The 27,619-nt window shown below is 38.5% G+C and overlaps 1 protein-coding gene across 1 annotated transcript; it reads right to left on the reverse strand.

Moving 5' to 3' along the window:
- c36h10orf90 (chromosome 36 C10orf90 homolog) lies at positions 1–26,924 on the reverse strand. The gene is made up of 11 exons (XM_051674888.1): positions 26,804–26,924; positions 24,895–25,497; positions 21,230–21,302; positions 13,526–13,611; positions 9,639–11,703; positions 7,189–7,344; positions 6,884–7,032; positions 4,734–4,884; positions 3,538–3,601; positions 2,601–2,721; positions 1–547 (listed from the first exon to the last, which is right to left on the reverse strand). Exons 2-11 carry the CDS (start codon positions 25,477–25,479, stop codon positions 272–274), a joined length of 3,726 nt encoding a protein of 1,241 aa, XP_051530848.1. The 5' UTR covers positions 25,480–25,497; positions 26,804–26,924; the 3' UTR covers positions 1–271.
- Between the last annotated feature and the right edge of the window lie 695 nt (positions 26,925–27,619).

Below are 27,619 nucleotides of genomic sequence, written 5' to 3' on the forward strand. Positions count from 1 at the left end.
ACAACATACCAAAGTCAGATTGTAACAGGTAAAGTTGGGCAAGGAGGAGGAGGGAACTGGCTAAACAGTAAACATAAACTTTAATGATATAAATGAACTTAAAACAACATAAAACATAATGACACAGACACACATGTAACACGGCCACGTGCGTGTCTCTCTATCTTGAACTGGCGCCTCCGGCTCCCCTTTATCTCGCTCTCCCGCTGATCAGCCGATTCAGCGCCGGCCGTGCATCATCACGGCCTGGCCACACCCTCCCCCAACAGACTCAGGTCAGGGCGCCACCGCTCTGACCAACTCCCCTCCCAACTCTGGCTCCTTTGCCCTCTGGCGGACACCAGCTCGCTCTTCCCCTGGCGGATGGCAGTGAGTCCTCCTGCTCTCGGTGGCCGGAAGCGACCCTTCCGTCCCCAGGCAGACGGCCACGGCTGCTCCCCTGGTGGATGGCAGTGGTGAGGACTCCGCGCCAGCGCATCCCTCCTCCCTCCCAGGTTTCGGCACCACTATAACAGGTAAAGGTGGGCAAGGAGGCGGCGGGAACCGGCTAAACAGTAAACATAATCTTTAATGATACAAATGAACTTAAAACAACATAAAACATAAGGACACAGACACACATGCAATGCGCCCGTGTGCGTCTCTCTCTCGAACTGGCGCCTCCGGCTCCCCTATATCTCGCTCTCCTGCTGATCAACCAATTCGGCACCAGCCGTGCATCATCACGGACCGGCCACGCCCTCCTCCTCTTCACACAGATATTTCAATATGAACTCATCTGGTGGACAACAATCCTGAGCAACCCTTCAAATGGAACTTCTCAAAATTCATTCTTTGCAGGGAAAGTAGCATTGCAAAGTCTGATTCATTTTTAGTGAATCAATTCATTCGGATTTGCTTCAGTGAATCAGTTAAATAAAAAATGTGTCACTCAGAAGTGTTCCCAAAAGTTTCCACAAAACATTTTAGATTTATGCATTTGGAAGACACTTTAACCACATCAAAATATCCCACATAATTTTTGTAGTAATACGCATTTTTGTTAAACATTGCTGTTTATAACTATATTTTCAGTTCTGTTATAGAGATTGCATCAACTGGTGTGTTGTTTATCCACATTTTTCTACTGTATAACCCACCTCACAATTTTTACTTGAAGAATTTAGTTCAACAAAATCATTAAAAAGAACCAATTCAAAATATGTACCCGAAAACCCATTCTGTATATATATACATACAGTTGCAGTCAAAATTATTCAACCCCCCTGACCAGCAATACATTCTGGTGATGTGAATTAAAACACATCAACTAAAACCTCAGTAAACAATCAAAGTAAGTTTTTAATACATATTTGAGTGATTTTGAGAACAAATAGTTTACCCGAATTTTAAAATAAAAAATTACTAATTCTCTCCACAAATGTCATGTCAAAAATATTCAACCCCCAAAGTCAGTCATTTGTGGAACGTCCTTTACCCTTAATAACAGCAAATAAATGTTTCAGGTAAGTGTTCTCAGACTTCGGACACCTCTCTATTAGAATTTTTCCACATTTCCCATGAGCAAAAGCTTCCAGCTCATTGACATTCTTTGGTTTCTGTGCTGCCACTGCTTCCTTGAAATGCCAACAAAGGTTTGCAATGGGATTTTAATGATGGAATGAAAGGGCCATTTAAGGACATTCCACGACCTATCCCTGATCCAGATTTTGGACGACTTGGATGTATCCTTGGTGTTACTGTCTTGCTGGAAAGTCCAATGATCACAGAGCTTCAATTTACACACTGAAGCATCACATTTTTCATGCCAAAATGGCCTGATACCTGAAAGAATCCATGGTGTCAGTCACATAGTCAGGATAGCCGTTTCATGCAGCCGCAAAACACCCCCATAACAGGACTGACCCGCCTCCATGCTTGACTGTGGGGATGGTGTCGTTCTTGTCATCACCTTGTCATCTTACTCCAGATGTACTGCTGACCCATGGGTCTAAAACTCATTTTCAGTTTAGTGTCATACGTCCATTAAACCTTCTTCCAGGACTCCACAGGTCTTTCCTAATTACTTCTTGAATATTTAGTCAACTGGAGTCAACATTTCCCTTGGTGAAGTTTTGCTTTCTTCCACACCCAAGAAGGTTGCTGTTGTACCATATTTAAAAAATTTATGAATGGTGCTGCCAACTTTGTCTATTGGAAACTGAAGTGCCTTGGAAATGTACTTTTAGCCATGACCTTTCTTGTGTAATGAAATAATCTCCTCTATTAGCTTTTGAGATGGATTATTTTTAATTGCATTTTTTGCATAGAAATACATTTTTGCTTACAACGCTAAACTTAAATTTGAAAACTTAAATAAGTGCCACTGAAGAGTGATGACTTCATTTTGTTTTAAAACAATTACTTGTGTAGCCTTACATATTTAACAAACAGCTACATGCAATAGGGGTTGAATAATTATATTTATTATATATAATTAATTTGATTTAATATAATTAATTTTTTATTTTTTATTTTTAAACAAAGCATGACTAAGAGCTCCATTCATTCTCTAGATCTATGAGAGTAACATCTGCGCAATAAACTCTCTGGGTATTTACCTTTTTAAAGAGTTCTGCCCGTAGCCTGTTGGTCTGAGATGTCAGTTTCCTTTTCTCTTCTTCCTTTTTCCTTTTCTCTTCCTCTTTCTTTTTTCTCACTTCAGGAAGCTTGTTATAATTCCTGACAATTGAAGCTCAGGGTTAGTTTGCTTTCTACTGACCAGCATGTCACAAAGGCTAAGTTCATAAAACTACATTAGACTGAGTCACCGCTATGATACTGTTGCATAAGAGTCAGAATTATTCAATAATCAGAGAATATTGAAAAGTCCTGCACCTATTTTTTTTTAAATCAAAGAAAACAAATAATAATAATAATAATACTAATAAATTGTATTTGTAATGTACTTTTCTTATTACCAAATCACTAAATAAAATATATGCATCTTATATACTGTATATGTACTATATGTTTATTAATAAAATCTAAAAGAAATACATTTTGCATATAGAAATTTAGGCCCCTTTTCTTAGGGCTATTAAGGTGGTCCTAAATGCAAAATATAATTTCATATTTTTTGCATTGGTTTGGGGTTAAAATTTACCAGGACATTTTTTGAGAGTCACACGCCCGTGTAACACACACACATCCGCAGCTTTATAGAGTAAATCAAACTTATGACTGCTCATTTGTGCAGAATCCATCCAGCAGAACATCAGGGAGGTTTAATTCAGAAGCACCGTGAGACCAGATCTAATCACAAGCTTTTATTCAGCGGCAGCAAAACAAACAAGCCGTGAGAAGTACAATCAAGCTGGCAAAAACCTGCAGCCACACAGAACACTTTCAATAGAGATGGAACTGATACATGAGTGTGTGTGTGTGTGTGTGTGTGTGTGTGTGTGTGTGTGTTATGTGGAAGAGAGAAAGCTATAATGCAGGAAAATGTTCAGATAAGGTGTTTTGTCAATAGCAGGAATGGGCATGTAGTTTTACCTCCTGGTCCACAGCTGTAGTCCCTTTCCAATGAAGCCTCTGTTTTTTGATTTCAAAAGGCTATCTGCAGAAAACACACACACACGCACATGCACATGTACATGCATGTAAAGTTAAAGTTTTACCCTAAAAGAAAAAATGTCATAATTTACTCACCCTTATGTCGGTCGAAACTCCAAAAAGGAGAAATTTTGAAGAACGTTCATCGTGACACATATATATCTCCTATTTGTGTTTAACAGAAGAAGAAACTCATATGGGTTTGGAATAACATGAGGGTGAGTAAATGATGACATAATTACAATAATAGGTTATAATTATAATTATAATAATAAAACTGACTGGCTGATGCTTATCAGTGTTGCAGAAAATTGGTATGGACTGTCCATACTTAGATTCCTTCTGTATGACTTTCTACAAGTATGACACCATCAGACATGTCACGCCAGGTGTGATGTCATTGAACATCAGTGGTTTTTGAGTCCGCTGCAAGTGGAAACTGTGTGCCAATTTGAATTTGCAGAGCAAATGAAGGGTCAATGAAGGGTCAATTCTGTCATGAAACTGTATACTTACCCTCATGTCATTCCAAACCTGTATGACTTTCTTTCTTCACAGGAATACAAAATGATGAGATGCAGAATGTTAGGGATTGACAGCCTCAGTCACCATTCACTTTCATTGTATGGAAAGGGCAGGGTCAACATTTAAAAAAAGACAAAGTCAAACTGGTTTAGAATGACGCATGGGTGACTAAATAATGACATAAGTTTCATTTTTGGATGAACTAACCTTTTAAAAGTAAAGGGGCAGTGGGAGCCTTGTTCAAAATGTCTCATTTTTGGGTTCTGAATGACATGAGGATGATTAAATAATGGCTTAACTATTCCTATAAATATTACAAATCCATCTAAACTTACAGCATCCCACATGTTCTCAGGAGCTCCAGTAATGTAGTTTTATTATTCAAACATCCAGGTGTGGGCGCTAAAACACAGCAAGTTCGTTTGTCTTAAAATTAAAGCACTTATTTAACAGGATCTGACATTTTCTCCAGTGTTCACATGTTGTGTTAATAAACAGAGTCTGTCTGAATATTGAGGACACGAAAGAGTTGTTCATTTCGCCTTTGTTTGTATAACTGTCATGATTTTTCAACAGCTGATATCATGCCATTGATTTTATGCACAGCATACCTCCCTGTTGCTGAATGCATGCAAGCTCAGTCCTCTGGGGTGAGCTGTGAGGTTTCTGGAGCGCCTGCCTCTCCTGCGACCTCCTCTCCAGGGCTCGAACTCTAGCCTGTGAGCGCTGGATGAAATCAGGCCGTCTGATGGCTAAAGCCTCCTAAAGAGATGGAGAGTTATGATCAGCATATGTGTAACCAGGGTTATATCTAGGGGGGTGCTGGGATGGGCTTTGCCCCCACAAATGATCCCTAAGACCCCCTATAGAAGAATATCTCAGCTCTGTGGGTTCATACAATACAAGTGAATAGTGATCAGAACTCAGAAGGTCCAAAAAGCACATAAAGGAAACATAAAAGTAATCCATACAACTCCATTGGTTAAATCCATATCTTCAGAAGCGATATTATAGGTGTGGGTGAGAAACAGATAAAAATGTAAGTCCTTTTTACTCTAAATCTCCACTTTCACTTTTACATCTGAAAGTCACATGTGTTGCCTGTTTAGTTTTACTTTCACATCTGAAAGTGAAAGTTAAAGTGGAGATTTAGAGTAAAAAATATTTTTCTGTTTCTCAACCACTACTGTATCGCTTCTGAAGATATAGATTTAACTACTGGAGATATACGGATAACTTTTATGTTTCCTTTATGTGATTTTTGGAGCTACAAAGGTCTGATCACCATTCACTTGCATTGTTTTTGTTTGTGTTCAGCAGAAGAAAAAAGTCATACCCATCTGGGATGGTATGAGGATGAGTATATGATGAGAGGATTTTCATTTTTGGGTGAAATATTCCTTTTAAGGGACTTAATTAAACCTAGTCTCATAGATTGAACTTTACTATAACTACATTTTTGCAAACTGAGTTTTACGTGCCACTTTCTACGTTTTGCTGGAGTATCCTGGTGAAATTAAAGCTGAAGTGTGGAACTTTTTCTGTGTTAGAATGCTTTTTTCTATTCAAGCTTAATATGCAGAGACAACTACAATTAAACCATTTAGAGGTTTGATTTCTTGAAAACTCTGTCTCTTTGGCACTATAAAAATTCCTCTGTTTGATTTGAGTGACCCGTTTAGACCCCCCCCACCAACATTAATAAACCAATGGCGTGAGTTGGGGGTGGGGCTATCTCATTGTTTGACCAATGGCAGGTGGGGGTGTGGTGAACATGGTGGGGCGGAGTGGCATCTGGGCAGAGCCAGGCCGGGAAGATAAGTGGTGAATGAGGTCCACCTGTGTGTGTAATTGTTACAGAGGAATATTCAGAAAGCAGCTCAACACCTCAATCTTAGATTCATCTATCCACAGTACTAATTTCTAATTATTTAACACTCAATATTTTAAGTTATTTTGCACATTTGACCCTTTTCTTGTTTGCTAGTTGGATGTGGCTTTTTCTTTGAAAGGCTGCCTAAAATGCCACCATCCCACAGTCTTCACTGTTGCAAATGAAACTGGTGTTTGGCATGGACTGGTCACTGAAGCTTCCAGCTTTGGACCTGTATGGAGTTTGTTTCTTAAACTAGAGATGTCCACTTCCCTCTCTATATCCTGGTTAAATTCATGTTGATTTCTTCTTTCAAGACAGTAGTGATTTGAATAGCCTTCATCTCTCAATAGAACAACAGACTGATACATTTATATTGAGATTTGTTTCTTTTTGGCCATTTTAAAACTAAAATATGACTTGCAAAAAATGCAAAAAAAAAAAAAAAAAGACACTGTGTTGTGATGTCCAAACTTCAAAGTAGTATAACCAGTTTTCAACTGTTCTACCAAAAAGAAATGTTTCTTTAGTACCATAATAGCACATCAGAATGATTTCTTAATGATGATGTGCATTACTTTCTTAGTAGACTGGAGCTTAAAATGGGGCTTTGACATCACAGGTAAATAATATCATAAAACACTTATTTTAAACAGTAATAATGACTAATGTTTAAGGCAGTGTTTTGATCAATTTCAGTGTATCCAAGGTGAAGAGAAGCATTTTTTTTTTTTTTTAAGAACAAAAAATGTTTCCAAATTTTGAACGGTAGTATTTCTATATCTCCAAAGCATTTTAGGAATAAAACATCTGAAAAACAACTGAGAATCCATGAGTCTTGCCAGAGCAACCCAAAACAAAATTCTAAAATCCTCTGCGATAACTCACTCTCAGTGAAAGCTGAGCAGGAGAAGATTCCAGAGTGGCATCTTGAGACTCAAATGGGACAAACTCAGCATGTGGACACATAGAAGATGTTTCAGTCTTTTCATCAGTGTCAGGAGAGGGATAGCTGTCTTCATTGACCCCTCTATCATCTGTTAAAGACAAATATAATCACTTTACACACTGTGGAAAAACTACAACTGATATCTGAGTGTTGTGTTGCCCTAATACAAACTAGTCAACATGTCTTAAGTCTTAAAGGGATAGTTCACCCAAAAATTAAAATTCAGAGATCATGGTTTGTATACCTGCTGTTTTTGTGTTTAATGTACTTTGTCTTTGCTCTGGAGAAGAATTGTGGCACTGAACACTTTGTCTTTGCTGGGCCTGCAGCTTTATGTTAGCGATAACTGCAGCAGCATTTAAGGCCAAAATAGCATCTGCGGTGAGTTGAGCCGAGTTATCTAAGAACAAAGAGAGTGTATGTCATCCTCAGAGTCTGGTGTTATTTGGGTGAAACCGTCAAGAACAGGTTCTGGTCATATTTAACCCTAAAATCAATAGAAAGAAATGAGAAATTTTGCTCAAAAAAATGGGTGGAGGGAATATGTGACTCATTTTTATGACAATAACATAACAATGGAAGAAATCTTAATGGTCCTAAAAATAGGCTTAATTTTCTTTATTCAAAATGTAATTCCTAATTATTATTTTTGTCTCTCGATTTGGGGTGAAATGTGACCTGGACATGTTTTCATGCTAAAATTGCAAAAAGACAAAAAAAATGTACTTGCATTAAAATACACACAATACAATGTATTTATTGCATAAACACATGTTGTTCTGCAAAATTCTCACAAGATTCACATTTGCTGCTACTAAGGTTGAGGTACTGTAAAGGTAGGTTTAAAAGCAGCATTAGGGTTAGGGGTTAGGGTAAGGGTTGGCGTAGTATTAAGCTTAGAGTTAGGCATAAGGTTAACAGTGTAACTACAGATTTAATTAAATGCAGGTACTTTAAATGTAAGTACAAGGCAACAACACATATGTGCACAGGGCTCATCATTAACACTTGTCTGCTTGTCCGGGACAAGTGGATTTTTGCAGGGGCAAGTTAAAGAGAATTTTACTTGCCTGACCGGACAAGCAGACTGATTAAAATGTCAATAATGAAAAATAACCAGCTATATTTCTGATAGGCTAGGCCTGTGTCACTTATTACAAAGTTCATATTCTTATTCTACTGTTGAAAATAATCCAGAGAGTGTGTAATTTTATAATTCGCTAGCAATCTAGTAACAGCTGTGCCCTGTTTGATTGACAGGCGGCGTATGTGTGTGTGATGAACATGCATGTGTGTGCTGAAAATGCTCGTGCTAATGAGCGCCTGAAGGGTCAAATACACAAATGCCCGTCTTGGTGAGGTATGATGTCTAAAGTGAACGTAAACAGTGGAGAGAAAAGCGGATTTGTATTCAAATGTCGGACTTGTAAGTATAAATGTAAGCTAACAGACCTGCTACCGTCTAGTGTGTCATCATAATAATCAAACAACCATAACATGAAAATGAGAAAACACTCACTGCTCTTGACTGAGTAACTTTAGTAGCTTTAATAATTATGAATGTATTATAATCATACAGTAAAGACCAGTAGTATTTTTATGTTGCATTTCATTCTGAATGTTACTTGAATGCTTGATAGGCTACTGCTGTTAAAAATGTTTAAAGCTGTAAAAAAAAGTACTGACTTTTCATAATTTGTTCTATTATTTTTAATATATTTCTATTCATTTTTATTTTATTACTGACTGTTTACTAGTCTTAAATAATTATTTAAGAACTTGAAACCATTCTTCCATAATTAACAAATTAGTTAGTGTTATTATTTGTTTTGGTATTGAAGCTGGTATTGAGAATCGTCAAATTTCACTACAGACATTTTGGTATTGTGATAATGTGTAGCCTTTATTGTACATGGTAGATCTTGCTGCAATAACATGATGAAAAAGTAGATCTCATTCCATGAAAGTGTGAGCACCCCTGCTGTTAATGATGGCGATGGAGGCTTTTCTTTATTTGACTACCATACATGACATAAAATAATTACCATATGACAATAGCCTCCTCCCTTACCCATTGCAGTTTACATTTCTGTCATAGAGAATTGAGCTGATTGCATAGGTACACTATTAGGTTGGGCATCGGTCGTAATTTTAGGAAACATACAACAGAAACTTTGACATGTTACTTGAACATGTAACTTAGGTGTCCATTTTTCTCTCCGGACAAGTAACTTTTTTACGTTTGGAACTTCATATAAACAATAGACAGCTGCTATGGCATGTTCTCAGTTAGATAGCTAAGTAAATGAGTTGTGTGCATATATTGTGATGTGATTTTTCTCTATGTTTAGCAGCTCTGAATTCCCACAGAAGCTCAAAACTGGTTTTGAAAGCAGGGTAGAAATAGATTATGCATGCAAAGATATGCGTGGGAAAATGAAAAGATGAGAAAATGAGAGACAGAGGGAGAGAAAGAGACCGAGAAAGAAAGACAGGAGAACATTTCCAGTTGGAGGACAGTCCACCGTTGACGCATGTACTGTATCTGCTCTGAAAAGCATAAATTAAAACTTCCCTCTCCTCTTTCGCATGATAATACACATCTATTATACATCAAAGAACATGCACAGCCCTTAGTCTACAGAGTGTTGTAGTGTGTGTGCTGCTGAATACCTAGAGTGATTTTACAAGTACCTGGTACTTTTAGTAGAGTGAGAGGTTTGATTCCAGAAATAGTTTCTTCCCTCTGTTGAAGTGTTCGATCCCACTGAAATACCTCGTTCCCTGGAATCCTTGCATCGTTGTTGGAGGCAGAGTGCCTGCCGGCTTCACTGCTACTGGAAATAACAAGGTCAATATTTGTCTTCTGGGAAACAGGAGAGCTCTTGTTGTGAAATGTTGGATGTGTAACTGCAATAGTGTCAAGCTCTGTGTGGTTAAAAAGGCTAGCATCACAGTTAAGAGGCCTTTGAGGCGGCTTATACTTCCTGCTGTTGGTCTCTTCTGCTGTACTACTGTCTGTTGGGTTGTTGAGGTAAAGAGACATGCTAGACTTCCACTTGTTTTCTCCTGGCTGTACAGATACGGTAAAAGTTTGATTTAATGGCGAGGGATTAGCCAAGCTTGCTTCATTAGCCAACAGGCTAACTCCAGATCTACTATCGTATTTTTTTGCATCCGTTCCGTTGAGTCCCTCAGTGTAGCTGTGTCTATATTTAGTTTTTTTTGTTTTATCGGACTGTTCTTGACTACAGTGTGAGGGATTAGCCAAGAGGACATTCACTTCATTAGCTAACAGACTAACTCCAGAGTTACAATCGTATTTTATGGCATCTGTTCCATTGAGTCCCTCAGTGTAGCTGTGTCTGTGTAGCTTGGTTGTTTTTGATGAATTAGACTGTTCTCGTCTAAAAGGATTAGCCATGGGGACATTAGCTTCATAACCTAACAGGCTAACACCAGAGTTACAGTCGTACTTTATGCCATCTATTCCGTTAAGTCCTTCAGTACAGCTGCATCTGTGTAGCTTCGCTGTTTCTGTTGAATCGGGCTGTTCTCCACTAAAACATGAGGGATTAGTCATGGCAACTTTAGTTTCATTAGCTAATAGGCTAACCTCAGAGCTACTGCTGTATGTAAGGCTGTCTGTTTCATTGAATCCCTCAGTGTAGCTTTGTCTGTATTTTGCTGTTTTTGTTGTATCTGACTGTTCTCTACAAAAATAAGAGGGATTAGCCAAAGGGACATTTACTTCATTAGCTAACAGGCTAACTCCAGAATTGCAATTATACTTTAAGGCATCTGATTCGTTGAGTCCCTCAGTGTAGCTATGTCTAAATTTTGCAGTCGTTTTTGTATCTGGCTGTTCTCGACTAAAACGTGAGGGATTAGCCATGGTGACATTAGCTTCATTAGCTAACAGGCTCACCCCAGAGTTACTGTTTTTTATGCTGTCTGTTTTTTGGAGTCCCTCAGTGTAGCTGTGCCTATATTTTGCTGCCGTTGTTGTATCTGGCTGTTCTCGACTAAAACATGAGGGATTAGCCATGGCGACATTAGCTTCATTAGCTAACAGACTAACTCCAAAGTTACTGTCATATGTTCTGACATCTGTTCTGTTGAGTCCCTCAGTGTAGCTGTATCTGTATTTTGGTGTTTTTGTTGTATAGGGCTGTCCTTGACTAAAATGCTCTCTTTGCTCTGTCATTTTCACTATGGTTGCTTTTCTTCTCAGTACCACGTGGTGGTCGTTTTCTTTGCAACCTTGGTCATAGCTAGGGGTCAGGGTGATGGGCCACCCTGTAGTGCTTGGATCAGAGCTAGTTTTGCTATTTGTCAGCTGTTCAGTGACTTTGACCACCATGGCTTTTCTTCGTGCCATAATGAGTGAAGAGAAGGCATTTGGAGGATCGGTGGCATCTTTACTCATCATCGTCATGGGGCTCAGAGACCTCTGGGTCAGTCGACTTGTGTCAGGGAGACTAGAAGTGCGTGTGACCCTCCTCGAAGTGAGAGTGATGGATGATATTGAAGAGCTGTATTTAGGAGCACAGCCGTTGTCCCCACTAGAGGGCACTCTGAGAGAAAACGACTCGGGTGCACTTCTGCGTCTGTTTGTGGGATCTTTCAAAGCTGGGTTGTTGGGTCGAGGCCCACCATGCTGAGACTGGTCCGTGTCCACCTTTCTGGTCGATTTGGCTGTCGGATTCCAAGCCTGTGATCCGTTTCTACCTCCCTCTGAGCTCACAGATCCTGAAGCCTGAAACAAAGATGAAATCACATGAAACCCCTTGAATGTTGACAAAAGAGGCTCTTTCTGCCTCCTGCATGCACAACAATGGTTTCAAAATCCACTTTGTCATTCTAACCAGGTTTAACCGGGCTTGGGTCTGAACTGGTAGGTTTTACTGTTATCATAGCAACTGTATCTGTGTTGGGGAACTTGAGGGCGATTAAGTTAACTTCAATTAAGCTGAAATTTGAGGCACTTCTTTATTATATCACAAGGATCACAGGAGACTATACTGTAAATCTGACACAAATGCTTTGCTTTGAGGAAGCCTGGCTCAGAACATAAGACTTTTTTGTTGTTTTTGTTTGGTCTAGAAACTACCATGGTACAATAATTTAAGTAATTGTACCATACCACTCTACAAAGCCACAATGTAGTAGCTACGTCAACATTGAAACAGAGAAAAATGGCTTCAGTGTTTATTGATTGTCCAGCCAAATGTGGATAATAAAATATTATCATTCCGTTTTCTTTTAATTTGAGCATACAGGTGCATCTCAAATTAGAATGTCGTGGAAAAGTTCATTTATTTCAGTAATTCAACTCAAATTGTGAAACTCGTGTATTAAATAAATTCAGTGCACACAGACTGAAGTAGTTTAAGTCTTTGGTTCTTTTAATTGTGATGATTTTGGCTCACATTTAACAAAAACCCACCAATTCACTATCTCAACAAATTAGAATACATCATAAGACCAATAAAAAAATTTTGTGAATTGTTGGCCTTCTGGAAAGTTTGTTCATTTACTGTATATGTACTCAATACTTGGTAGGGGCTCCTTTTGCTTTAATTACTGCCTCAATTCGGCGTGGCATGGAGGCGATCAGTTTGTGGCACTGCTGAGGTGGTATGGAAACCCAGGTTTCTTTGACAGTGGCCTTCAGCTCATCTGCATTTTTTGATCTCTTGTTTCTCATTTTCCTCTTGACAATACCCCATAGATTCTCTATGGGGTTCAGATCTGGTGAGTTTGCTGGCCAGTCAAGCACACCAACACCATGGTCATTTAACCAACTTTTGGTGCTTTTGGCAGTGTGGGCAGGTGCCAAATCCTGCTGGAAAATTAAATCAGCATCTTTAAAAAGCTGGTCAGCAGAAGGAAGCATGAAGTGCTCCAAAATTTCTTGGTAAATGGGTGCAGTGACTTTGGTTTTCAAAAAACACAATGGACCAACACCAGCAGATGACATTGCAACCCAAATCATCACAGACTGTGGAAACTTAACACTGGACTTCAAGCAACTTGGGCTATGAGCTTCTCCACCCTTCCTCCAGACTCTAGGACCTTGGTTTCCAAATGAAATACAAAACTTGCTCTCATTTTTTTTTTTTTGGATGCAGCATGATAATAACTTTGTATTCTTTTAAGTACTTTGCAGTATGATCTCAATACCATGTTACATGAGTATTGTAATTTCATCTAATACCCTCCCAGTATGGATGCTGTTCACAATGTATTTTACCTCTGTAATTTGATAAATTTCTGAGTGAAACAGGATACTCAACATGGGAAAAATATATATACTGTATATATTTTGACCATTGGGAATTGATTAGATCATGAAAAAGTGGTCTCCATAAGACAGGTTTTTGGAAAGGCTGAAAAATAAGAGGGCTTGGTGACATCAGCCAAAAAAGAAAGTCGCTTCAGAGATGACAATAAGATCAGCAATGTGCAACAAAGTGCATAGGGTCAAGTTAGATCTTTAATTGCAGGTGTATGGTGTAACTGCTGGTGTAACCACAGCTAGTACTGCTATGTGGCCCACAAGTCAATGTTAAACTCACCTTGTGGGTAGATGATGTCTTTTCAGGTGTCCTCCAGTATTTGAAGGCTACAGGTTCCGTCTTCACACTTTGCTCTGGTTTTCTGTCTGCGAAGAGAGACAAAAGTCCACTTTCAGATGTTTCCCATGTCATTCTATGTGAGAAGTGCATTTTGCCAATATTTGTGCTAGAGCGAGCTTGATCTCCAATGATGTTCTGCCTATGATGTGGTTTGGTGTAAATACAGCAGCGTGTATTGGCACTCCTCTATCATAATAAGGCTTCCATTCCTGCTGTTTACACTGTAAACAGAGGCCTTCTTATACTGACTTAACCTGTATTACTGTATGTACAGGTGTGAGAGGGACAGAGAGAGAGAGATTTGAATCTGTCAAACGAGAGACAGTCAGCCACCATGCCATGCCGGCATGAAGGATTGTTCTCTGTCAATGTTGCCATGGAGATGTGGTCATGGCGTTGTCAGACACTAAAGTTGCCAAGTGAACTATTTATTGCCGTTGTTTTCTAGGCAGGTAATAGTGCTTCGCACTGGCAGCTCACACTTGACAGGCAGCTATTTACCCAGTATGCTTTGTGCTTGAAGGGCAGCTCAGCACACACTCCTGTCAGTTGGTCATGCGTTGTTTGTTAAGCTCTATGCTGCCTTTAAGTCATGTTGGAATCATCATTTTTATGCACAATGTTGTATTTATTAATTTATTTATGCTCAAACAAAGAGAGAAAAGTTTTTATAGCACCACAGAGTCACAGTGTTCACCTTTTTGCAAACTACAAATGGCCTTCTTATACAGTACTTGTCTCTGCATATCAAGCTAAGACTAATTGATGTTCATTTTGTTGTCATAGACCTAAAAAAAAACCATCCTGTCTTTGTCGGGAAGTGAAAAAGACAGCAATATGACATTTCCCGATGCATCCATTATGTAACGTTGCTATCAACAGGCAGACGAAGAGATGATGATGTAGGAGTGATGAACCCAAGTGCAGTTTAATATGAATCGTGAAAATCAGAAACCCTAACTCTAAACGTGAACAAAACAAACTTGACTAAACTTGGTAAGACTATGAAAATAAAACAAACATGACTAGACTTGATTATGGAACAAAACAACGTTACATAAACAATACCTGACACTAGACAATGCAAACATGAGGGCTTAAAATACACAGACATGGGTAACAAGACAACCAATGAACAGACAGAACTATAAACAAGATAACAAGACTAATAAACTAAAACCAATGACAAACTAGAACTGATAACAAAGTAATCAAACAATGAACCAATGAAAATAAGATACATGAACAGGGGAACACATGACAAGATCACATGAGGGAACAAGAAATGACATGACAAGGAACAAACATGGCATGGAAACAGGAATACATTTCAAAATAAAAGACATGAACACAAAACATGAACAAAAACACATCTAGACATGACACATTATATGCTAATCAAAATCACCCCATAATTATGACATCTGAATTCGTAAGTAGGAACTTCCTAGGAGGACCCTTGAATCAAGGCAAAAAATATTCTGTTTTTCATGAGTGGCACGGGAGGAAGAGGTAGGGGATCTGGCAAGACAGTGTGATCCTGAGAAACAAACAGCATGTATCGGTCATTGACCATTAGACACTCTTTGTGTGTTAACAATCGTTTTTCTTCTCGCTTTGGGAGAAGAACGGCCTTTACACACACATAAACAAACACATGCTGATCAACATGGCACTCTTGCCCTGTCAAAGTACCACTATCTGGAGTGAGTAAGAAAGAGCCAGAGAAAGATTCCAAACATCTATCATCATTTCTGGTATAAACACTCATGGGGGAGTAAGTACTTGTGTTTTCTGCACCACTGCCCTTCTCCCTCCCCTGGTCCTGCTCTTACCTCTGTAATTACAGTGACGCTGTGGCAGCATCATTATAAACTCAACACCTGCTGACAGAACAGAGGGAAAGATCCCAGAAGCAGCAGGGACCCAGAGAAGATGAAAGCACTGAGGGAACCACCAAAAGAGACAGCAAACCAAATACTCCAAACACTCTGCTCTGACTCCAAACACTCTGCTCTGACTTGAAAATGCTCTGCTCGGACTCCAAACAGTCTGCTCTGGTGCTAAAACATTTTACTCTGACTCTAAACACTCTGCTCTGACTCCAAATGGTCTGCTCTAAGTCCAAATGCTCTGCTCTGACTCTAAAACACTTTACTCTGACTCTAATTGCTCTGCTCTGACTCCAAATGCTCTGCTCTATCTCCAAACATTCTGACTGACTCAAAACACTCCACAAGTTATGCTCAGACTCCAATTGTTCTGCTTGGACTCCAAATGTTCTGCTCTGACACCAAACGTTGTGCTCTGACTGCAAACATTCTGTTCTGACTACAAAACACTCTGCTCTGATTCTTAAACACCTAGCTCTGACACCAAACACATGGCTCTGACTACAAAAAACTCTGCTTCTGACCCCAAACACTGCTTCTGTCTCCAAACACTCTGCTTTGACTCCAAACACTCTGCTTCTGACACTGATATGGCTCTAAAACACTCTGATTCTAAAATGCTCTGCTCTGACTCCAAACGCTCTACTCTGATTCCAAATGCTCTGTTCTGACTCCAGACACTCTGCTCTGACTCCAAACACTCAGCTATGACTCCAAAAGTTATGCTTGGATTCCAATCGTTCTGCTCTGACTCAAGTAATTCTGCTCGGACTCCAAAGCTCTGCTCTGATTCCAAAATTTAAGCTTGGACTCCAATCGTTCTGCTTAGACTCCAATCATGGAGCGTAGTGGCGTAGTGGGCTAAAGCATATAACTGGTCATCAGAAGGTTGCTGGTTCAATCCCCACAGCCACCACCATTGTGTCCTTGAGCAAGGCACTTAACTCCAGGTTGCTCCAGGGGGATTGTCCCTGTAATAAGTGCACTGTAAGTCACTTTAGATAAAAGCATCTGTCAAATGCATAAATGTAAATCATTCTGCTCTGACTCCAAACGCTCTTCTCTGTCTCTAAACACTCTGCTTCTGATTCCAAAATTTAAGCTTAGACTCCAATCATTCTGCTCAGACTTCAATAGTTCTTCTCTTACTCCAAAAATTATGCTCGGACTCCAATCATTCTGCTCTGACTCCAAAAGTTATGCTTTGACTCCAGTAATTCTGCTCTGACTCCAAAGACTCTGCCCTGACTCCAAAATGTATGCTTGGACTCCAGTCATTCTGCTCTGACTCCAAACGCTCTGCCTGGACTCCAAACGCTCTGCTCTGACTCCAAAAGTTATGCTTGAACTCCAGTTATTCTGCTCGGACTCCAAAGACTCTGCTTATGACACCAAACACTCTGCTTCTGACTCAAAACGCTTCTGGGGAGTCACGCGACACGATGTGAGGGTTGATCGCTTGAAGGCAAGCTCCACTCAAACTTTGCTACAATTATCCTTTTAAGCAATATTAACTGGTGAGAACCATAATAATTTTGTTTGTTAAACTGTGCTGGGAGTCAAGGATGTCAAAAATATTTGAAATCGTCGGCCTGTGGGGACATTAAAAAGCACACGGCAGATGCCTTACAGGATTAAGATGGCCAGTCGATAGTGACAGTAGCAAGCTTCATGACTTAGGTCGGGATATCTCGAACAATTATGTAGCACTAACAAAAGGCGAGGAATATGAGCAGCGAGGAATAAAGGCAAGTTGTGCTGGGAGGACCATAACATCATGGTTTTCCCGGACTTTGCTAGAGCGACACAAGTGAAGCGGGGTGGATTCAAAGAGTGTATAAAATTGCTGCACCAACAGAAGGTGAGCTTCGCACTGCTTTATCCTGCTAAGCTGAGAATTGACACCAAGGTTGGTCACAAGACTTTTACATGCCCATGACAAGCTATGGCTTTCATTGAATCAATATAGTGAGTGGGTAACTTTGCCTGCACTCGATCAACAATACAAACTACACATCGTGAATTTTGCTGATGCAGCCTGAGATGGTTTGTTGTTTTGTTGTCTGCCCACTGGCTCCTGCCTGGCTCTCTTTTTTTTCCTTTCCTTTCTTTTTTTCTCCCTTTGTTATCTTGCTGTTGAGCTCATTTGCTCATGTTGTGGGTTCAGTGTTATTGTTTACTGGGTCCTAATTAATTTTTTATTTTCAGTTTATTGAACATATTTATGTACAATTTAATGGCATGGTTTATGTTAAGAAAAAAAAACAATAAAAATAATAATAATACTACTATATATACATATATATGTAAAAATCACTGGAATTGAGCAATCCGCTAGCAATAGTGTCATGGAAAGTCTTGTGAGCATTCATGGACCGTCGGATTTCTGAGCAATGGACACCAGTTGGGACTGTTATGCGCGACGTTGACAATTGTTTTTTTTTTTACATGTCAATATGTCACACTTTAATATAGGTAAAATTTTTCTCTCCACGTGGAATGTTAATGGGCTGGGGCACCCTATGAAAAGAAGGAAGGTGGTATTTTTTCTTAAGAGTACAAATTTTATATAGCGTTCCTTCAAGAAACGTGCCTTTCTCCACAGGAAGCTGAAAATCTTGGCAGGGCATGGGGTGGGCATGTGTTTTGTAGTGCTGGTCCGAGTAAGAGCAGGGGAGTCATCACATGTCATCTTTGAAAAAGATCAAAGCACAGGAATTCATAGAATTGGAAAAGAGTATTAAAAGTGTTTAAGTGCTGAATGTCATCCAATGGTCTGAGAAAGTTGACTCATTACTATTTTGTCACAGAAGATAGAGTTTTGGTTATTCAGGGCAAGACAGACATATTTTTGAATCGTAGGACAAGGCAGAGAGACTTCTTGCCAGATACATAAAACAGAGAGAGTTTTTTTCCACATTTTCTTCAGTGAAGTCTTCTGGAGGCAACATATTTACTTCTGCCACAGATATTAATAAAGCCTTTAAAGAATTGTATTTCGATCTTAATAGTTCCACGTCTACCAATAAGGATATTAGCAACTTCGTAGACCCATTAGAACTTCCTAAATTGACATTCTTGACTCAGATATTACTTTGGAGGAGCTTGTTGAGGTAATTAAAGACTTGCCATCAGGTAAGGCTCCAGGGCCAGATGGTTTTGCAGCAGAATTTTAGATCTTATGTCAAAGAACTGGCTCCACTTATGTTAGAAGTTTACACAGAGTCATTAAAGAAAGGTGAACTACCACCAACCATGGTGCAAGCCCTGGTCAGTCTCATTCTTAAAAAAAGATAAAGACCCAAATGAATGTAAAACTTATCGTCCAATTTCTCTGATCAATTTAGATGTAAAAATATTGCCTAAAATTCTGGTTAATCGATTAAGCAGAGTAATTACATCTATTATACATATAGATCAAGTGGGGTTTATACGTGGTTGTAGCTCTTCTGATAATATTAGATGTTTTATAAATATTATGTGGTCATTAGAGAATGATTTGAGAACACTTTTATTGGGTGGATTAAGTTACTTTATAAACAACCGGTAGCAGCAGTGCAAACTAATGTATTAATTTCAGATTTTTTTTCTTTTGGTAGGGGAACCCGGCAAGGATGTCCTCTCTCCCCTTTATTGTTCTGTCTTGCCCTGGAACCCTTATCAGCCGCAATAAGAGGAAGATTTTCCTGGTTTTGTAGCAGGAGGTGTGCTGCATAAACTTCTACTCTACGATGATATATTATTATTTGTCTCCAACCCAAGTAGATCAATGCCTAGCCTCCATAAAATTATAAATTCTTTCTCCAAATTTTCAGGATATAGGGTGAATTAGTCTAAGTCGGAAGCTCTTGCTCTGACAGCATATTACCCTACCACTGTAAATGACCTTGGTTGCATTTCAGTAAGTTACATTGACCAGTTGAAAAAGGAGGTTTAGGCCTCCCCAAAAAACATTTTATTATTATGCTTTCAGTCTCAGACACCTGGCCCATTGGTCTCTTCCACCTGAGAGAGCCCCTCCCTGGTACAACATTGAACAAGCTGTCCTTGCCCCAATCACACCATTGCAAAGTCTTTCTATCAAATTGCCTAGGGAAGTGAAAATGCACTCCATTATTTCACACTTACATTCAGTTTGGAGAAAGGTTTCCCATATGTTCAATTTGGACACTTACCTAAATGTTTCCTCAAGCATATGGCTAAAACCCAAATTGTGTATTAACGAGTCCCCCTTTTGCTGGAAAGAATGGATGAAGAGGGGTGTTGCTACACTTGAAAATTAAGTTTATAAGAAAATATAACCCAGCAATTTGGGATTTCTAGGTCTCAATTTTTCAGGTATTTACAGTTGTGCCATCAACTCTCTATTTTTGGTTGTAGTACACAGCCCCCTAAAGCTGCAGACACCCTCTATATCATGTTCACAGCCTTTGGAAGGGGGCATGAAGGGTCAGTGTATTAATCCTTGTTGATTCAGAGTGTTGGTGACACGGAGCACATGCTCTGTGGTTCTGCGCTAAGATTCATGAATTCTGGGTAAGAGCCCAGAATTTGATATGTGAGGATTAAGACAATCAAAATTCATTCCACCCTAGACTATGTATATTGGTGGATGGGGTGGTTATTAAAGTAGGTGACAAATATACAAAAAGCTGGATCCAAACTAGTGTAATGATTGGCAGACAGATAATTCTTAGAGGATGGAAATGAAATGGTGCTCCCTCATTTCAAGAATGGTTCACTGAATTGGGCAGGGTGGTGGCATTTGAAAAGATGTCATATGGACTGCTTGGCAGATTGGACGTGTATGGTAGGAAATGGGGCAAATACCTGTCCTGTCTGGAAGGCTCCCAGTGAGGACCACGTGGAGAGAAACGTGATTATGGTCTAAATTCTAAATTGTATTGTTTGTAGAATTTTACTTTTCTCCTTTTCTCTCATTATTTGTTGATTGTTGTATTTCTATTTTCTCAAAAACAAAATTAAAAAAATTTGTGTTTATATTGTGTCTATAACTCAGGCTTGGACCACGGCATTGTTTGTTGGGGGTTGGGGTGGGGCTGGGAATTGGGATGGAGATGGGGAATTATTGGAGCTTTAATGGGGTTAAAAGTTGATTCTGTGCATTTATATTTTGTTTTATTCTGTGTTGTTTATGAATCAATAAAAAGTTTTAATCTGAAAAAACACTGCTTCTGACTACAAAAGATATGCTCGGACCCCAATCGTTCTGCTCGGACCCCAATCGTTCTGCTTGGACTCCAATCGTTTTGCTCTGACTCCAGTTGATCTGATCTGATTCCAAACATTCTGCTCTGACACTGAATCCCTCGGCTCTGACTCCAAACACTCTGCTCTGACTCCAAACACTCTGCTTCTGACTCAGTCGTTCTGCTCTGACTCCAAAAGTTCTGGTCCGACTCCAGACTTTCTTCTACAACTCCGGCAAATACTTCAACGCCTGAGGAACTGTATGTTTTGAGTTTTATAGTGCAACACAATAAAGAAACTAATTCAGAATCAGAAGATTACTTCTCTCTTTCTCATTAATTCTGCTTTATAGTTATTATGTGTGCTTTAAATAACATCCTCACAGCTTGGTTTTCTGCATGAAACAATGTTTGCATGTGGTTGTATTTTCACTTTTAAGTAAAGTTCAAATCTCCAAACCTGAATCACAGGTGACTAGCCACCTAGACTTCGCAGTTTATTTGAAATTGAATATGACATCTCCCAACTTCGTTATACGCACCACTTGGTCCGGATCCGTTCAGTTTGACAGGATTACTGAGTAACACTGGAGTAATAGGAGACTTCAGTTTCTGCTGGAATAAAGCACACACATTTTTGCTTTCAGATGTAAAATGGACAGCTACCATAACATCAAAAAGATATAATTTCTGTGTACAAATGCATTAAGATTCATCTGGCATGATCAAACTTGATTAAATCTTTACTTTGGGGATAGTTACTGAAATTTCATTTGGGGCCAAATGCACTGACAGATGTATGTAACATAGTTTAAGGATACCATGAAATGACCTAATGAGCACAATTTTGTTTCCCATGTTGTCATATTTTCTAATGAAACATGAAGTTGGGATGGGACATATTGAAGAACTGAACCTTTTTTTATGACCAATAGCCCATAGTTTACATCAAAGCCTTGGACCATGATTTGCTACTTCCTATTGCTTGTTGGTGGTAGATGGTATAAAATGCGGGAGGGAGCATTCTCATTATAGAGAGGGTTTTATTAGACAAAAAACTGCATAGTGCAAGATGAGTCATCAATATTTTTGGTCCACTGTCCCAGAAGTGATAGACTTTAATTTGTAAATTTGTATATTATCTGCTCAAATTTGTCAACTTATAGGAGTACATTAGCTTATAGAAGGCCTCAAATCTAACAAACATGGACTAAAAACCATAAAACTCATTTTGATTTCATGGCGACTTTAAACTTTGAATAACTGAAGTGAAAAGATGTAAAACGCTTAGTCCACAAATGCTTCCAGATCTTTATATAAAAAGCATTGTAGAGCATTCCTTCATTTCTACAGCTCCTGAGCGCTGCAGCTCTGTTGTGATCCAGTAGTTGGCTCTGAAGCGGTTGGATCTAATCACTCCTAAACCTGTTCAGAATGGATCTAAGCACCTGCTGACAGAGCTGTTTTATCTCGGCTTGATGCAGCACCATGGCAGCCACTGAAGTTTATGTACTTGACAGTTATTCAGAGATTTCTCTCCCTCTCTTTCCCCTTCTTTCAATTTTCTGTTCCTCTCTCTTCTTTACGGCATCAAATGGCACTAAAGTAAATCAGGTCTGATAGTTTGGCTGTTCATTTCTGGGATTTTCTCCCAGTAGAGGAGGTGAGAGAATATTTGTTGTCAGTGTACAGAGGTGGCAGAAAGAGCCAGAGAGATTCCGATGGCTTTTATCTCCACTGCGAATGACTCAATCGCTCTGAACTGTTGGGCAAAATGTTTTACACTGTAAGGAGCCAATATGTGTAAAATATGTGTGATATATAAAGTGGGGTTTCCCTTTTAAACTCACTCAGATCTGTTTTTATTACATTTGAAATATTTTTCCATTTAGAAAAGGCAACATCCAAAAACTTACAAATGGATGTTGAATCTAAGTGGTTTGGTGAATTTCTGAAAGTCAGAACACTTTCCTCTCCTAAAAGCTATTTTATCTCCAACAAAAGCCATTATAATGGGACACTCTCTAAAATCATCCAGGAAGTAATGTAAAAATCTTCAAATTATTTTTGGATTTTCCAAATGTTTGGAACGCAATATTAGCATACAGCTTACTTTATACTGTGCCGTATACACTGCCTACTATTCAGGGGATGTGGAAACATAACAATAACTTTGGGATATCTACGATTTATGGTCGTTGTCATACAGACATTTTTAGGGCAGAAAAAGCATTTTTTTTTTTTCTTTGCAGATATACATTTCTGTAATCCAAAAAACTAGATATAGGTATTGCACTATAACTGAAGAGCCACACGCATCTCTTATTCTTAAAAATAGTCTATTTTTGGACTCTCAAAAACTCATTTCTGTGTTTCAACATTATTATGTGTACTTCAGACCTTTGTTTTGTTGGACAAGAAAAACTAGCTTTGTAACAAATTGGTTTTCTTCCATTTGAAGTGTATTATTTAACAATTTACCCTTGGAGCCATATTGAGAGCCCATATCTCTGGGATTTAACTATATAGGGCCTTAAAATTTAAGGTACAAAAAGGAAATTATGTTCTGAACCAGAATATGAAAGGATATTAAGATAGCTTTAATACTTGTGGAGTTATAGGCACTCCAACTGTGGAAAAATAATTTTTAGATTTTTAGATTCACACCATTGGCATGTAGGACTAATGCAACAAGGTGTGCTGCAGTCAACTGATTTTAGTAATAGACCTACCTATCTCCGTGTAAAAATAAAATAATGATGCTGCCACCTTTCAGAGGTTATTTTTTGCTCCAAAATCATACAAGAAAATTGTCATGAAATAACCCAGCAGAATGTGAAAGAGTACACAATATGCAACTAAACACTGATATAGTGCCACCATGATGCTGGTGTGTTTTGGGTGGTTGCCGAGGTGTTGCTAGGGTATTCTGAGCATTTTTTAGCAAGTTGCAAGGCAGTTGCACATGGTTGCTAGGGAGTTGCTACACAGTTGCTAGGGTGTTCTGGGTGGTTAGATTCTTAAAAATAAAATCTAAAAAATTCTAAAAAAATGAAATAAAAAATTCTCAATAACTGTGTCCCAATTCACACACTGTACACTTTGCACTTACAATATACACTATGCACTCAGCCATGTAGTGTATTCATTTTCAAAGTGTACTATGGAAACTTAAGGAATATTCTGGGTTCAATACAAGTTAAACTCAATCGACAGCATTTTATAATTTAAAACTTAATTAATTTTATCAACATTATTGCCACAAATGCAGTCGATTGAGATTAACTTGTATTGAACCCAGAATATTCCTTTATCGGTTCTTACTTCACATAAGTATTTGCCATTTAAAAGCTGATGGAAGTGACGTTTCAAACACATGCGATCTGTTGCTGCTAGCTTTAGCATATTATCCAAACTCAGTTCAAAACTTATATCTCAAATTTTATTAACAGACAGCATGGAGTGATGGTAAAGCATTCGACTTACATTTATAAGGTACTGTCTTCACTGTAGTTTCGCTAGTTGCTACATTCTCCATTATTTACAATTGTTTTTGTCAGACCAGCAACGCAGCCAGGTAAGTCCGCCCCTTCTGCTACATAAGGCAAGCCGTGAGCGCTGAATGCATAAAGCGTCCAACATTCCACACTCCGTTATGACGGTTGAAGAAGTGCATCATCCGGGTATTTATATTACACTTCTTTTTGTTGCATTTTCAGTGTTAAAATACTACTTGCACTACTTACACTACAAAATGATGAAGAATAGTGCAGAAGTGTGCGGTTTGGGACACACCTTAGATAAAATTCTGTTACCTAGATATGACTCAGTTACCTTGTTCACAGACTATGGGATGTTTTACACATTTTATCATATAGCAGGTGAAAACTGCAAATCACATTGCTTAGAAATGTAATAAAAAAAATTAAAAAAAAAACATTAATGTGGGATACATTGTATCACGCAGTTTTTGTTTTTGTTTTTTTCTCCAATATACCACTCAAGTATTATTTTCATTCAGGTATTCTATCCAGAAAATATGCAAACTATGAACAGTATACATACTGCAGGAAAATAATCATTTATATTAGCATTATACTGTATATATGAGTAGTATGGTAGCACGTAACTGCAAAAATAGCCCAATAGTAGCCTATATAAAAATCAACAGCTTCCTGCTGTGACATCACTACCCCTTCTTTCTTACCTGGCACTTGCTGTTGTCTTGGTGGCATGCGTTATTAGACATTTCCGTTAATATCACATGTCTCTGTGTGGGCAGCCACCCGAAGCGAACCGGAGCGAGAGAGCAGAATTGAGCTTTCTCTGCACTGGGACCAGGTTTAAAGTGTACAATATCGCTCCTCTCTGACCTTGCGTGAGACTTCATGGACCCCACACTGCTTAGGGAGGTCTCACACAGGCTGGGACAGATGTTAGGGGCCTGATTCCTCCTTCCATGAGAGGAAAGATCAGGAAAGAGGGGGCTACGTCCTGTCAACTCCTTCTGGAGAGCTGGCATAGATCTCGTTCTGTCTACAAATGGTGGTATTTGCTTCTGAAATGGATGTGCTTGGAGTCTCTCCAGTGATTGAAGCCATTTGTCCATCCTGCCACCATCGATACAGCTCTGTGGACGAGCTGCGTGAGGGGACTCACTCACCTGCGCCACAGGGGCCTCATAATTACCCTGCTCTCTAGGACTCCTCAGTGATGAGGACCTGCGAAGGAGACCCATTCTGTTTTTTCCAGCTACACCATATTGCCAGCCGCCGGGTTTCACATCCTCCATAATCAACTCAAGGAAATTCTGTAAAAGTCAAAGAAGAAATTAATATAGGTAAAAAAATCTAGTGTACCTTTGCACTATAAAAAACAAATGCCTATTTGTTTTATTAACGTAACATTTGGCATTAGAATAACTGCTTTATGATTTTGTTGTTTTGTTATCAAACTAACTCTCTGTCTACACCGGACGCGAGCGGCACGTCACATCAAAAGTAATAGACCCCATTATAATCAATGATGCTGTCTACACTGGAAGTGTCCGTCGCACCGACAATAAACGGGTGTATCGTTCCATTTTTCACTGCACGTGCTGGTGTTACTACACAAATTAAAGGGTATAGATTAAGAAAATTTCGTGCCAACGCGTCCAGTGTAGACAGCCTCAAGCCGTTGCGGCACGTTGCGTCATCGTTTTCTTAAATATCTTAGTTGTTGTTTTCAGCAAAAATACCCTTCCTGTTCCTGAGAAGCAACACTGTAAAATAAGCAGACTTGTTTTCAGAGAAAAATCCTCTATCGATTTTAACAAAAACTTAAAGGTAGATACCGATACCAATAGTTTGCCACTTACTAACCTTATTTGGTCATTAGATCACTGTTTTGTTGTGTAATTATGTTTTAAAAAAATGTACAGAGGTGCACAAACTATTTAATTGCTCTAACAATATATAATTTTAAATGAACATGAATTGAATCCATTGGAAAACATGACAGGCCAAAATTTTAAGAGAGCCACAATGAAAGATAAATATAAGATAAAAAATAAATACATTAATTAAAAATATTTTTGCATAATATCATAGAACATAACAGATTCATTTCATGCACATTTGACATTCTTTACTTTTCAGATTTTATTTTTAAAGTGTTTCTTTTTATTACATGCAGAAAAAAATTATTATAAACTTTATACATGCAATAAATGAATGTAATTAATTATAAATAAACTGTTGTTTTTTTTATATCAGCGTTCTCATGCTTATGACCAGTTCGATGGTTATAATTTGGTCAATTCTTGCCAATAAATATCGGTGGCTGATACATCGGTGCATCCCTAATCTTGAATTAAGTTTATTTTTTTAATACCATTGGTAAATGTTTTTTTGTTTCCTCTGAACACAACTTTACATTTCAAGGCAGCACATATACTGTTTTATTTATATATATTTTTTTTTTAAAGTGCGTCACGAATACTTCATTGACACCCTAATTGTGTTCCACTTTGTTCAGAGCACGATGTCCTCTCAGAAAATAAATATTCAAGCAAATAAATAAATTTTCAACAACTTTGAGATGACAGCCAGAACTGTTAACAAAACTGTGTTTACCTGTGTCACAAAGCTTTGAAGAGGACGATACAGTCTGATTTCAAGAGGCAAGAGCAGTGTAACACAATTCCAGCTCTCCTTCAGTGTCTCTCTGGTAGTGTGAAGAGGAGCCACTGGTGCCGTCTCCACTCAACCATGACTATAAATGTGTGTGCTAGTCTGAATGAACAAAAGACTTACAGAACAACTTTTATTTTTCACAGGGAGAGAGATTTGTGTGTGTGTGTTGGGGGGGTTACAGCCAAGAAATTCCCCCTTTTTCAACACGGACATCTTGGCTTGGATTTGTTTTGCTTACTTGGAGTGATGAATTTAAAGCTTAACGTGTAGTGAAGAACAGTCTAAAAAGAAATCTGCAGTTTAACATTCATAACATTCATAGTGTCCACTTTCATAGAAATCCACAGTGCATTAAATTACACCTTGGTATTACCATGGTTCACTTCTGAAAAAATAAATAAATAAATAAATAAATTGTAACTTGTAAATGTAAAAAAAAATAAAAAAAACATGGTACCATAATACCATGTCTGATAAATTATGGTAATGAGCCTACAACCGTATGGTACTTTGGCGACCAATGTGGTGCAATTCCCAAACAAATGACTCTTATGAGCCGTTTTCTTAATGATCAGTGGACTTCTACAAAAACAATAATAATAATAATAATAATAATAATAATAATAATAATTGTTTAAAGTTTATAAGAAATGAATTTATTTTAAAAATATTTTAAAAATGATTAAAAATGATTAAACATTAATGTATTTATTAAATATAATGTATGAATAGTTATTTATGTTCTGTTGATATCTG

Source organism: Myxocyprinus asiaticus, chromosome 36 (genome assembly GCF_019703515.2).
Source record: "Myxocyprinus asiaticus isolate MX2 ecotype Aquarium Trade chromosome 36, UBuf_Myxa_2, whole genome shotgun sequence".
Classification (NCBI taxonomy): domain Eukaryota; kingdom Metazoa; phylum Chordata; class Actinopteri; order Cypriniformes; family Catostomidae; genus Myxocyprinus; species Myxocyprinus asiaticus.

Bases quoted from the DNA above. Each gene is read 5' to 3' on its own strand.
- c36h10orf90 (XM_051674888.1), bottom strand. From the start codon at position 25,479: ATGGAGGATGTGAAACCCGGCGGCTGGCAATATGGTGTAGCTGGAAAA. The intron at 7,033-7,188 runs GTATACAAACCA...TGTCTTTAACAG, and splicing joins ATTAAACACAAAAACAGCAG to ATGATAGAGGGGTCAATGAA. The intron at 548-2,600 runs GTAAATACCCAG...TTTACTGTTTAG, and splicing joins GGGCAGAACTCTTTAAAAAG to CCGGTTCCCGCCGCCTCCTT.